Source organism: Carcharodon carcharias, chromosome 7 (genome assembly GCF_017639515.1).
Source record: "Carcharodon carcharias isolate sCarCar2 chromosome 7, sCarCar2.pri, whole genome shotgun sequence".
Classification (NCBI taxonomy): Eukaryota; Metazoa; Chordata; class Chondrichthyes; order Lamniformes; family Lamnidae; genus Carcharodon; species Carcharodon carcharias.
The window spans coordinates 61,493,234-61,507,131 of NC_054473.1; the positions used below are offsets into that span (position 1 = coordinate 61,493,234).

General features: G+C 40.8%; 1 protein-coding gene across 2 annotated transcripts in view; it reads right to left on the minus strand.

Moving 5' to 3' along the window:
• LOC121280339 (contactin-4-like) overlaps positions 1-13,898 on the minus strand; it is a 1,234,817-nt gene that overhangs the window by 1,187,624 nt on the left and 33,295 nt on the right. For both annotated transcript variants that reach the window (XM_041192228.1, XM_041192226.1), the window contains exon 2: positions 12,391-12,566. In XM_041192228.1, the coding sequence (XP_041048162.1) occupies positions 12,391-12,566 (176 nt within the window). The remainder of the gene's footprint in view (positions 1-12,390; positions 12,567-13,898) is intronic.

The window sequence follows — 13,898 nt, forward strand, 5'->3', positions numbered from 1 at the left end:
TCCAACAACAATCAAGAATCTAGACATCATCCAGGATAAAGCAGCCTGCTTGACTGGCAACCCATCTACCACCTTGAACATTCACACCCTCCACCAGCAATGCACAATGGCAGCAGTGTGTACCATCTTCAAGATGCGCCGTAGCAATTCACCAAGGCTTCTTCGACAGCATCACCTCAATTACTTTCAAAGGCAAGGACAGCAGGTGCATGGGAACACCACCACCTTCAAATTACCCTCCGAGCCACACACCATCCTGACTTCGAACTATATCGCCATTCCCTCACTGCTGCCGGGTCAAAATCCTGGAACTCCCCTCCTAACAGCACTGTGGGTATTCCTACAACATGTGGGCTGCGGCAGTTCAAAAAGGCAGCTCACCACCAACTTTCCAAGGGCAATTAGGGATGTGCAATAAATGCTGGCCTAGCCAACAACACCCACATTCCATGAACAAATAAAAAAATGCTATCACTGACCATGAACATCTGCGAGATATCATTTGCACTGCTGCCAGGTCCTCCGGGCCACATGTTCCCTCCTCTTCTCAGGGTTTGACTATGGGGCCTCCTGACTCATGCCAGAACATGGAATGTTTTCTCCTTTTCACCTCCTGAGCTAATGCTTTCAGCACTGCATCATGAAACCTCGTTCTTGCCTGTTGCTCCAATTTCTGTGCCGTTACTTGTATCCAAGTATTTCACAGTCTGTATCAGCTTCTGTACAATGAGTGCAGCTCCCTTTAAAGATGGGCAAGCTGCCTTTAGGAGGTGCAAGCTAACAGTGTGCTTTGCACACTCCTGGGGGCCTGTTGAGTGTGCCTTAATCAGCAGCATGTTCTGCAGTGGGCAACACAGAAACATATAGATGAGGAGGTAGACCATAAGACCGTAAGACATAGGAGCAGAAATTACGCCATTTGGCCCATCGAATCTGCTCCGCCATTCAATCATGGCTGATAGGTTTCTCAACCCCATTCTCCCGCCTTCTCCCCGTAACCTTTGATCCCCTTACCAATCAAGAACCTATCTATCTCGGTCTTAAATACACTCAATGACCTGGTCTCCACAGCCTTCTGTGGCAATGAATTCTATAGATTCACCACTCTCTGGCTAAAGATGTTTCTCCTCATCTCTGTTCTAAAAGGCCTTCCCTTCACTCTGAGGCTGTGCCCTCGGGTCCTAGTCTCTCCTACTAATGGAAACACCTTCCCCACATCCACTCTATCCAGGCCTTTCAGTATTCTGTAAGTTTCAATCAGATTCTCCCTCATCCTTCTAAACTCCATCGAGTATAGACCCAGAGTCCTCAAACGTTCCTCATATGTTAAGCCTTTCATTCCTGGGATCATTCTCATGAACCTCCTCTGGACCTTCTCCAGGGCCAGCACATCCTTCCTGAGACACGGGGCCCAAAATTGCTCACAATATTCTAAATGTGGTCTGACCAAAGCCTTATAAAACCTCAGCAGCACATCCCTGCTTTTATATTCTAGTCCTCTCGAAATAAATGCCAACATTGCTTTTGCCTTCCTAACTACCGACTCAACCTGCAAGTTAACCTTAGGATCCTGGACTAGGACTCCCAAGTCCCTTTGCACTCCAGATTTCTGAATTCTCTCCCCATTTAGAAAATAGTCTATGCCTCTATTCTTTCTACCAAAGTTCATGATCTCACACTTCCCCACATTGTATTCCATCTGCCACTTCTTTGCCCATTCTCCTAACCTGTCCAAATCCTTCTGCAGCCTCCCTGCCTCCTCAATACTACCTGTCCGTCCACCTATCTTTGTATCAACTGCAAACTTAGCCAGGATGCCCTCAGTTTCTTCATCTAGATCATTAATGTATAAAGTGAAAAGTTGTGGTCCCAACACTGACCCCTGTGGAACTCCACTAGTCACCGGCCGCCATCCTGAGATGGACCCCCTTATCCCCACTCTCTGCCTCCTGCCAGACAGCCAATCTTCTATCCATGCTAGTACCTTGCCTCTACACCATGGGTTCTTATCTTACTGAGCAGCCTCCTGTGCCACACCTTGTCAAAGGCCTTCTGGAAGTCCAAGTAGATAACATCCATTGGCTCTCCTTTGTCTAACCTACTCGTTAACTCTTCAAAGAATTCTAACAGATTTGTCAGGTATGACCTCTCCTTGATTAAACCATGCTGACTTTGCGCGATTTTACAATGCACTTCCAAGTATTCTAAAATCCAATCCTTAATAATGGACTCTAAAATCTTACCAACAACCGAGGTCAGGCTAATCGGCCTGTAATTTTCTGTCTTTTGCCTCATTCCCTTCTTAAACAGGGGGGTTACATTAGCGATTTTCCAGTCCTCTGGGACCCTCCCTGACTCCAGTGATTGCTAAAAGATCACCACTAACGCCTCTACTATCTCTTCGGCTATCTCCTTCAGAACTCTGGGGTGTAATCCATCTGGTCCAGGTAATTTATCCACCTTCAAATCTTTCAGTTTTCCTAGCACCTTCTCCTTGGTAATGGCCACCATACTCACCTCTGCATGGTAGCATGAAGTTAGCTTGCTACCCACCACAACAGGACCACTTGGGGCTTTCCAAACATGGCAATTCCCAAACCCAACAAAGGACCTTAATGAATGTTTCCCCAGCATCTCTTTAGTGTAAAGTAGTCAGGATTTAGCATTGTAAACTTTGGAGTGCGGAACTTCGGATATTCTTAAGAACAAATTGTCATGGTGTTTCACCAGGATCATGGGAGCGAAGACCCAAGGCTACATTGTAGCAGGATCCATGAATGCAAAGAGGAATAATTTCCTTCCCACTGCCACGTCCCACAACATCACCCATCATCCCCACTGCCCTCAGAAAAACAATCTTTTTAAGGAGTGCTGGATTTGTAAGGTGAAACAAGAGTTTATTCCCAAGTCTGCCAAAAATCTGACAGCTGTTTCCAACAATAAATTGCCTGAATTGTGCATTCCACATCAGCCATATGAATCAGATTGATCTCAAAAGGTACATTCTATGCCATTCCTATTCAAACACATACTATTAGACGAGTGACAGATTCAGACCTAAATTATTTTCATCCCAGCTGAAGCAGCTGTCCACTACCATTCAGTTTGTATATTTGCCACTCTGACAATTTCACAAGGGATTTTTTTTTCAATCTCTGCATGTGCTAAAGTAAAATTTAAAGTATAGTGCTTTCCAACAGATAACATATTAACAATTGAGCTCCAGTCAATCTGTCTGCAGAGATTTAGATTATTGGAGTTTTTTCTAAAGATGGTACCCATGTGAAAATATATGTTATTTATGAATAGAACATGTTATTGAACAGAGACCGTGTTCAGTAAAAACTGTTAGAGACAAATCTTTCTTGAGTATTGCTGAAAAAAAGAGACATGCTACCTGAGCGTTTTATCTTAACACAGAAACATAGAAACATAGTAAATAGGGGCAGAAGTAGGCCATTCAACTCTTCAAGCCTGCTCTGCAATTCATCATGATCATGGCTGATCATCCAACTCAATAGCCTGCTCCCACTTTTCCCCATATCCTTTGATTCCCTTTCTCCTCAAGAGCTATATCTAATTCCTTCTTGAAAACATAAAATGTTTTGGCCTCAACTACTTTCTGTGGTAGCAAATTCCACAAGCTCACCACTCTCTGGGTGAAGAAATTTTTCCTCATCTCAGTCCTAAATGGTCTGCCCCGTATCCTCAGACTGTGACCCCTGGTTCTGGACTACCCCATCGGGAACATCCTTCCTGCACCTACCCTGTCTGGTCCTGTTAGAATTTTATAGGTTTCTATGAGATCCCCCTTCATTCGCCTGAACTCCGGCTAATATAATCCTAACCATCTCAATTTCTCCTCATATGTCAGTCCCGCCATCCCAGGAATCAGTCTGGTAAACCTTTGCTGCACTCCCTCTATAGCAAGAACATTCTTCCTCAGATAAGGAGAACAAAACTGCACACAATATTCCAAGTATGATCTCACCAAGGCCCTGTATAATTGCAGCAAGACATCCCTGCTCCGGTACTCGAATCCTCTTGCTACGAAGGCCAACATACTATTTGCCTTCTTTGCACTCATCATGATAGCTCTCAAGTAATTACCAACAATAATGGGGAAACAATAATTTATACTGCATGAAAAGAGAGTGCTGATTGGTTGGCAAGTGAACTCTGATTGGTGGAGGCATTGCCATGGAGAATGCAGAATGGAGAAGTTCACTGCCCAGAGATAAAAACAAAAAAACTGCGGATGCTGGAAATCCAAAACAAAAAATAAAAAATACCTGGAAAAATTCAGCAGGTCTGGCAGCAACGGCAGAGAAGAGTACAGTTGACGTTTCCCTTTCTGTTTCTTCCCCAGCCTCCTTGTTCTTTCCAATAATTTATATAGATTGTTCTTTTCCCACCTGTTGCCATTATTTTTAATGTATTCCACCGATCATTTATCTATCCCTTTTATGCCCTTTTAGTTTTATTTCACCCCACCCCCACGAGAGCTACCTTGCTTGGCCTGCTATCCATTCTTAATTAGCATATTCTTTTAGATAATATCACCACCTTCAACACCACTTTGTTCTTTTGTCTGTGACATATTTTGGTTATCTCCTTCTATCACTGCTTGCTTGTCCCAACAACCAACTCCCCCCTTCTCTCTCCCCACCCACCCCCCCCCAACCCCCTTAAACTAGCTTATATTTCACCCCTCTCCTATTTTTACTTAGTTCTGTTGAAGGGTCATGAAGACTCGAAACGTCAACTGTACTCTTCTCCGCCGATGCTGCCAGACCTGCTGAGTTTTTCCAGGTATTTTTTATTTTTTGTTTTAAGTTCACTGCCCAGCTCTGTTCAAATTCAAACTGGGAAGGTCATCTCTGATTGGTCAAGGCATTGCCCTGGAGAATGAACCAGAGAATGACTGTTCCCAAGCTTTTGTTTAGTTGAAAGAGGTGCAATGTGTGGACATCTTCCTTGTGTCTACAGAGGATAGGGCCCTGTGTGTGAATATATGTGGCTTCTAGCCATACCGTGAACCTGTTTTCCAATGTAATTATTAGCATAATCAGAATTGTTTAGCAGGTGTTGCCCAATCGCACAATCATATCTAATTTTGGACACTGTTTTGAGGTTTGTGAGCACAGGTTGGTTGGATATGGTCAGTACTTCATCTGTTGCGAACAGCCAAAGGGACATGCTGTTTGATACGATCCTTCAATCATTGGGACGTATGGCCTATATATCTGGCATCACACTGGCACTAAAATTCATACATCACATTGCTCAGTCGCATGATAGGCAGAACTTACTTTTGAATTGATGTGCAGAATACACTCTTGTTGCTACTGCATGCAATGGCTAGCTTCATCTGTTGCTCAAATCTTTGAGACAACTTACCCTTCCAGGGTAAACTGAGGTAGGCTGAGCACTTTTCAGGACTGGAAGTGATGGTCTTAGGACCATTCATGAGTTTACATGATATACAGTGAGTGATGTTCTGATCAGGGAAGCCATTATCCCACAGGATGGTTTTGATTTGCCCTATTTCAGCAACAAGCTTGCATGGTGAGCAAATGACTAGGGTCCTATTTACGGGTATTTGATAAGGCCAATCTTATAGTGCATGGAACTGCAGGAATCCCGACATGTGGTAGGCTTCTCAACTAGCATGTTGAGGAAAGGTAGCTCATTTGACTGCTCCATTTCAAAGGTGAATTTGAACAAAGGATGAAGCCCATTAATATGTTGTAAGGAAGTTCTTCCATGAAACTGTGGATTCAAATATAGCAAACATATTACCCACGTATTGGAAATATGTAAAGGGTAGGAGGTTAGTTGTCATTCCACCGAAAATGTGTTTTTCGTGGAATCCGATGATGATGTTTGTGAGAGATGGACCTAGAGGGAATCCCATGGCAGCCCCACCTGTTTAAGCACACATGGTGTCATTAAAACTAAACTCAACTGCACGAGTTGCTAAATACATAAGTTCAATGAATACAGATTCAGATATTGGTGGTGTGTCTAGATTGCCATGATATAGCGATGCGGTGCAAATATCTATGGCTTCCTTGAGCGGTGCATTGGTGAATAAACCAACAATGTCAAACGAGAACATGGACGTAGCATTGCTGTTGATATGCAAATCCTATACGGTCTTCACAAAGTTGAAAGAGTCCGGTATGTGGAGAACTTGCTCAGGACTGGTTGTAGCAACTCGCCAATCCATTAGGCCAATTCATGTTGTACAGAACCAGTCATAGATAAGATAGGGCATAACAGGACATCATTTTTGTGTGTCTTGAGTAACCCATACATATGTGGATGCAGTGAGCCAGCAGGACGAATCCTATCATAAATACCGCCTGGCAGCTCATTACTCCTATACAAGTCCAACAAGCATTTTTGTAACATGCTTTCAAGTAGGGCTGTCCGATCAAGATGTTCTGCCTAACAAATAAATGAGCAATGTAGTCTATGAACAATGGTGTCAGTGTAATGCTAGGCATATTAGTCACTTGTCCCAATGATTGGTGGATCGTATCAAACTGTCCCTTCAATTGTTCACAATCGAACCCAGCCTGTGCTTGCAAAACTCAAAACATAATATCCAACGTTAGATGTGATTCCCGGATTGAACAACACCTAATAAACAATCCTGACTGAAAACCAATTCAAGATAGTCAGCCAGGCTCGCAGTCTGGCTCACTTACACATGCTAGTAGCCACATATATTCACACACAGGGCCCTGCCTCCTGCATGCAGAAGGAACATGTCCACACATTGCACCTTTTTCAACTAAACAAAAGCTTAGGGAATAGCCATTCCCTGGTTTATTCCCCAGGGCAATGCCCGGTTTGAATTTGAACAAAGCTGGGCAGTTAACTTTCTTTTTTTATTCATTTATGGGATGTGGGTGTCACTGGCTAGGCCAGCATTTATTGCCTATCCAAATTACCCTTGAGAATGTGGTGGTGAGCTGCTTTCATGAACCGCTGCAATCCATGTGGTGTAGGTACACCCATAGTGTTCAGGATTTTGCCCCAGCTACATGCTGCATTCTCCATGCCCATGCTTCCACCTATTAACACTCTCTTCTAATGCAGTATAAAGTGTTGTTCTCCTGTTACTGTTGGTAATTTCTTGTGAGCTATCCTGATGAGTACAAGATGAAAAGCTTAGATCGCATGTCTCTTTTTTCAGCAATGCTCAAGTTCCGTACTACCGAACAAATCTTTCTCTTGTTCAAGGAGAATAAGAGCTTGAAATCATTTTAATCACAACGAGTTAACTGTTTTCATCCCACTGTTAAGTTTTAGTCACTGTGATGATGTGCTCAACAAGCCATTCTCCGTGGTTGGAACCATAGCAACAAAACAATTCTCTTAAATTCACAGCAGATGTAATTTCTATTTATCTTTGGAGGTTGAGTGGTGAGAGGGTGCAATTCCCTGTAGTCCAATGGCACAATATGGGATTGGTCCCAGTGATTAGCCATTTGTGAATACATTTCAATAGACAAGCTAATCAGTTAGGGAATAAGCTCTCAACAATGTGGAAAGATGCATCATTATGATTGTGCAGTAGCCTAGCGGTTATGGAACAGAATTAGCAACCCTGGAATACTCAATTCTGATCCCACCACTGCAAATTATAAAATAAATAATTTAAATAATGTAATAACTTCTGGGCAAGCAGCAGAAAACAACCATAAAAGTCGTCAGATTGCTGCTGGTTCAGTGATGCACTTCAGAGAGATACCTAGTATTTTTATTCAGTCTAGGTTACATCTCTCACTCAGGGCAACAAAGTGTAGGAAATAAATATTGTTTCACCAGTGTTGCCCATATCCCAAGAAAAAAAAATATAGAGGTCACACTGAAGACAACCTTTTCTAGCAGATGGACATAACATTATAAGCAATAGGAGAAGGATTAGGCTATTTGGCCCTTTCTAGTTTCTCCGCCATTCAATATGATTATGATTGGTCTTCTGCCTCAACTCCAGACTGATTCCTGGGGTGGCAAGATTGTTATATGAGGAGACATTGGGTTGACTAGGCCAAATGACCTACTCCTGCTCCTATTGTCTATGTTTCTATGTTCCACCTTCCTGCACTATGCTCATATCCCTTAATTCCCTTCATATCCAAACTTTTACTGGTCTATTATGATTGGTATTCTCTATCCTAGGTCAATGCTCAAAGATCTGTCAAATGCCGAAGCCAGTTGACAATGCAGTGGCAATTGACAGTTTTCTGGGAATCAAAGGTACATCATTTGCAGGTGCATGGTATCTGCCTACCTACTTTCTCCAGTTATAAAGTATCCCCAAAATGCAAGTAAATGTATGTTCTTTAGTTCAGCAATTAAATCTGTTGCACCATGTGCACAAATCCATCTGGAGAAAACTATTCCTCCAGAATGTTCACCAGCATGTAATAAATGCTCATCAAAGTGTGCTTGGGAATCCTCCAAAAGTTGTGTAATAAATGGGGGTCACATCAAAGGACAAATCTTTTGGCTCTAACCAACCAACCTCATTCTCAAGGCAATTATTAAAAAAACATACTTTATTCACAGATCAATTGATGTAAAACAATTAGGAAGATGTTAACATTTCTTCCCAGCAGTTACTTTTAGATTTATAGTTTGTTTTGACTATGCAATATTTGAAGTCACACTGAGGTATGTAACTTGTTTTGCCTGCAAAGTCCCTGGCACAAATTTAAATGCTTCACAAGAAAGACAAATGGGCAAAAGATCAAACACTGGAAACAAACTTTCTAATACTTCTGGTTTGCTAATACTTCTTTGTCTTTTACCTCTATTTAATGACATAACTTTTTCTTCAGTATCCCTCCACTATAATAAAATGTGTCTACACTGTTGGTGCAGTCCAGCTGCATTAAAGGTTTGAAGTGCAGCTTGAAACTGCACCTCTGGTGGAAAAATTTGTCTGTCAAACTGAATAGGCTCCCATTGTTTTTGTGCTAAGAATATTTTGCTTCATCACATTGACCAGGAAGCTTTGTTGACTGCACGAAGCTAGCTGGTGCCAGCCAGAGCAGCAGTACAGAAATTACAAATGCTCAAGCCATTCTGGTAACTCAGGAGGGAAAATCCAACCCTCATGCTTCTGACTATTAGTTGACCTGTATTACAAAGCTATTAGATGAGTGCAATGTTCTGACAGCTGTCATGGTTGAGCTGGTGGAGGTCTGCCAGCATGTAAGCACCTTAAAATTGGGTGCAGCACATCAAATTTCTAGGCCGCTACATCCTGGTATCCCATTTATATTTTATTTTAAAAATCCAACTTTTAAAAGTAGATATTTTAGACAAAATGGGATTAGAAGGAAGACGCTTTTCCAAAATACAATTATAGGCCTTATCATGTCACTTTGTAATCCCTCCCCTTTCTGGGTCACTTTCTCAATCGCCTATACCTCTCCCAATCATTTCTCCTTCCTAGGTATGTCACACCTACCAATTGTGGCCCCCGACTTCCTAATTGTGCCGCTCCCCTAGTTGGCCCCCTCCTTCAACTTCAGGATTTCTAAGGGCAACACAGAACCATGAAAATGAAATTATATTTGCAGATGAACTGGCTGGTGATGCCAAGCAGGTGTCTGCAACTTGCCTGTCTCATATAAATGAAGCCCGAAGCTCAATATTGGATGTGCCTTCTGGTGCAGTGATCACTTTCTGTGTGTCATTCAAGCCAGCTAGAACCAATTTCTAGGCCATTGTGTGCCAACCAGAAGAGATCATTATAGCAAGTATCATGAACACTTTAATCACAGAAAAGGGTTCATCTTCAATGACTTCTGAAAGAATTTGTGCTTTGAAAGACACTTTCCCTTAAAGGGTTAATGCAGGACTCTGATTGCTATTCCTGGAAAAAGTATCCTTTCACAAGAAAGAATAATTAAGCAATGGAAAAAAAAAAGTCAACCTCTTGACCCAGGTGAACTGTGTACATGGGTTTTATGGCTTTGAAAAAAAAAATCATGCCTGGAAGACTATGTTTTAAAAGGGGGTTTTGAGAAGAGAAGGACCAACTGCTTGAGAAGGAAGACAGCAGCATTTTGCAGTCCAGAGCCAATCCACAGCTGAAAGTGAATATAAACTGCATCTGAGATGCTCTACATGCTGGGACAGAGTAACCTCGGGTGTTCCATGAGTCCGTCTAAACATCAGTGCCGAGGTCATTGATTATTTCATGGATCGGTGCTGAGACACCAACAAGATAACCCAGATGCCATTTCAAGCACTCCACCGTCTATCCAATACCTCTGCACTATTGGCTTGTAACCTTTGGCCGAGGTGTGTGTATGTGTTTGTGTGTGCACGTGCGCGTGTGCGTGCGCATGCATGTCTGACTTAAGGGTATATCAAAAGAATAATTAGTATAATTTCATGTTCCATCCTCTATGTTGATAAGCTTTGCCTTTCTATTTGACAAGACTGGTTTTATAATAAACCAATAAGTTTGTTGTTTCTTGAAAGAAGCCTGGTTAGACTCTCTAACGTCTCTTTTACACTGGGTAGTGAAGGTAGACCATTGGCCACTTTGGTGAGTGAATTAATCTTTCAAACTAATGGTACGATCTGTGGAGTAGTGGGGGCAAGGTCAACTGCGCACTCCTCCCATCCCGGTCATAACACAAGAATGCTCTTTGTTTAACGATCTTGGCAAACAACATCACTTCCCTTTCAAAAATTCTGAACATACAACTTACCCCACTTAACATTTTTAGATGCTAATTGCCTTTTAGTTAAAATACAGTACAATTCTAACATCTTTTATATCATTTAACATGCTTATCTCCATTCCATTTATTTCTGATTTATTCCTTAAGCTAAGATTTTAAATACAAACTGTACCAAATATTTTAAAATTCAGTTTTCAACCAGTTAGCATATTATTAATATATATTTAAAATCCTGCCAATATGTTCATCTCAAATATCTTTGGACATCCTAGCCATATTAACACCTGCTGGCCTTCATGCCTGGTGAAAACAAAGTGCTCATAACTGAAGAAGGGAAAGTTTTAAATGTTCACAATTCCAATTATCTCTTGAATTCAATATAGTTACAGCAATTCCACTCAGACCAAGCATAACTCTTAACAATATCTCGAATACTAGCATAGACACTTTGTAATTAATGCCTCGGGTATACAGTGTTCACAATTGAAATCAGCTACCAATTAAAACAGTAAGCCTTGGAATTTCTCTCTTCAAATATGGCTCCTTCAAAACTGCATCAATAAAAAAACACCTATAATGCCAACCAGACATTTGTTTTTACAACAAGTGGTTGTAAAGGAAATGCAAGGACACCAAGTAAGTTAGCACATTTTCAGCTTTCACTTTTGGACCCAGAGACCGGAAGGAAAGCTGCATTTCTGCCAAGGGACATAAGTCTGAATTTCATCCATGCTTCCAGAGGTGCCAAGAAAGGGGAAAATCAATTAATGTGGATAAGATTTTCACCAGCAACTGTGTTTATGAAAATACCTACGTTCATTATTTCTCGTGAAATCAGAATATATTATTGTAGAATGGCTTGATGCCTTTGCCAGAAATAAGTTAAAAAAAAGGCATTGATGCCATAATTTTCAGAGAACTGTAAACACATAGACATTAGAAGAAATCTTCCCCATTGATCTTTAGTAGAACCAGTCTTGAGAGGTTTCCATGTATATCTGCCCTTTTCATTAATAGAGTATTGGAAACTATTTCTGCAAGGTCAACAATGCTTATGATTTCACATCACCCGTAATTCCCCACATTATTATGGTACACACAGAACAAACCTGGCATAACACATACAGAGCCTCAAAACAATAAACATATTTACGACAGGAGTGTGTAAGATAAAATGCTACAAATGCGCAGAATTCAAAATATTTAATTTTTAAAAAATTAATTCTGATAGAACATTGGAAAGGAGTTATTAAATTTTAAGGAGCAATGAAAGAATAAATGAAAGGCAAAAGGAATTGCTAACCAAAAGCCATCTGTTCTGTTTTCTTTTCCAAAATCGATTGTGATTGAATATAATAAGAGGCACGGGATATTAACTTATGGAAAACTCTAGAAGGCAGTTTTATAAATAAAGCTATGCCTTCATGGAAATTCAGACATGACATCGAGCATATGAAATTTCACCCTCGATGGATTTTGTTGCAGTTACTGGGATAGAAAACGAAGGGCGAATGTGCCTGCAATTTTCCAATATGCACTTGTGGCAGGCAAGATTCACCCCTGTTGATGCACATCCAGTAAAATACTACTTAAATTGCATGTAAAAAATAAATACGCAAGACTTATTTTCTAAAATCATCCATTGTGGAAAGAAAGCCTTACAACTTACACGCAAACTGAAGCTTCACTGCTTTGCTCACGATTGTGCCGAACAAATTTGTTGCAAAACACTGGTAGGTTCCATAATCTTGGGTCCTAACTGGGTTATTGATTACCAGATTGCCACTAACCAAACTATAGCGGTAATTGATGCTTATGTCAATGTTTGTGCCATTTCTTTGCCACCTAGGAGACAAAAAATGCAAGAACTATTTTAATTATTATGTTACAAATCTTTCACAAATATTTCAATGTATGTATAAATATGCTATTGAATAATAGCACCTTTAATTTTAAATTTTTAAGCAAAGAAGGTTCATTACACAAAGTAGGAATGAAATTACTAAATTTAAAACTAACAAGTTTATGTGACTCAGAGTTCATTGATGAGTTTTCAACATTTAAATAAAGATTTGTTTTTCTTCTTACTCCAACAACCTCACCACATTGGGTCTTGCTTTCTAGTCAATGATTACCAGTTTTCAAAGTGAGTCCTGCAACTAAAATGGAAACGAAGTGTTTTTCAATTGCACCTTATTTGATACAAGTGGGTTCTTCTATTGAACAATCCCTTCCAAGCACAAGATTGCAACAATGCAAGAAAAAAACACACTCCTTTCCAGTCATATTATACTCACTGTCTCTACATAATCACTGCAGCTGCCACCAATCCCTTGTCTTCACTTTCACCCTGAGGTATGCTCAACGCAAACTTCACTGCTTGTTTGTTTTCCTTACAATTTGCTGAAATGCCTGAAAATGCCTTTTGCTGAGCCATAAATAGCAACTTCTATTAATGAATAATGTGTGTTTATTCTCTCAGTTTGACTCTTGTAACCTACAATATATTTGCAAGTTTTCTTAGAAGTATTTGATTGGCATCATCCTTATTGAAATCTTATTTTTGGAAATTGCTCTTTAGGATGTGAGACCAACTGGCAGGGCTGGCATTTATGGCCTGTCCCTAGTTATCCTTGAGAAAGTGGTGCTGAGTTTCTTCTTGAACTGCTGTACAGTTATGCGGGGAGTTCCAGGGTATTAACTGAATGACAATGAAGGAAGAGCGATATATATTAAGGTCTAAATGGTGTGTGGCTTCAGAGCGGAGGGGATGGGTTGGGGGGAATTGATGATGTTCCCATGCACATGGTGCCTTTGTCATTCTGGATGGTTGAATTCACAGGCTTGAGAGGTACTGCAGCAGAAGCCATGGAAACTAGCTGTTGTGCATGTTGTAAACTTTACACACTCTGTCAAGGTATTCATTGATGGAGGGAGTGGATGTTCAAGCTACTTATCAACATGATTTATTTCCCCTGAACTTTGCTGAACTTCTTGAGTGTTGGTGAAGTTGCACTCATCCAGTCAAGTGGAGAAGATTCCATCAAGTTCCTGGTTATTGCCTTTTAGGTGCATGAGTCACTTACAACTAAAAACTTAACTTCTGACCTGCTCTAGTAGTCATGGCAATTATGTGGCTGGTCCAGTTAAATTTCTGGTCAATATGTTGCCAGGATA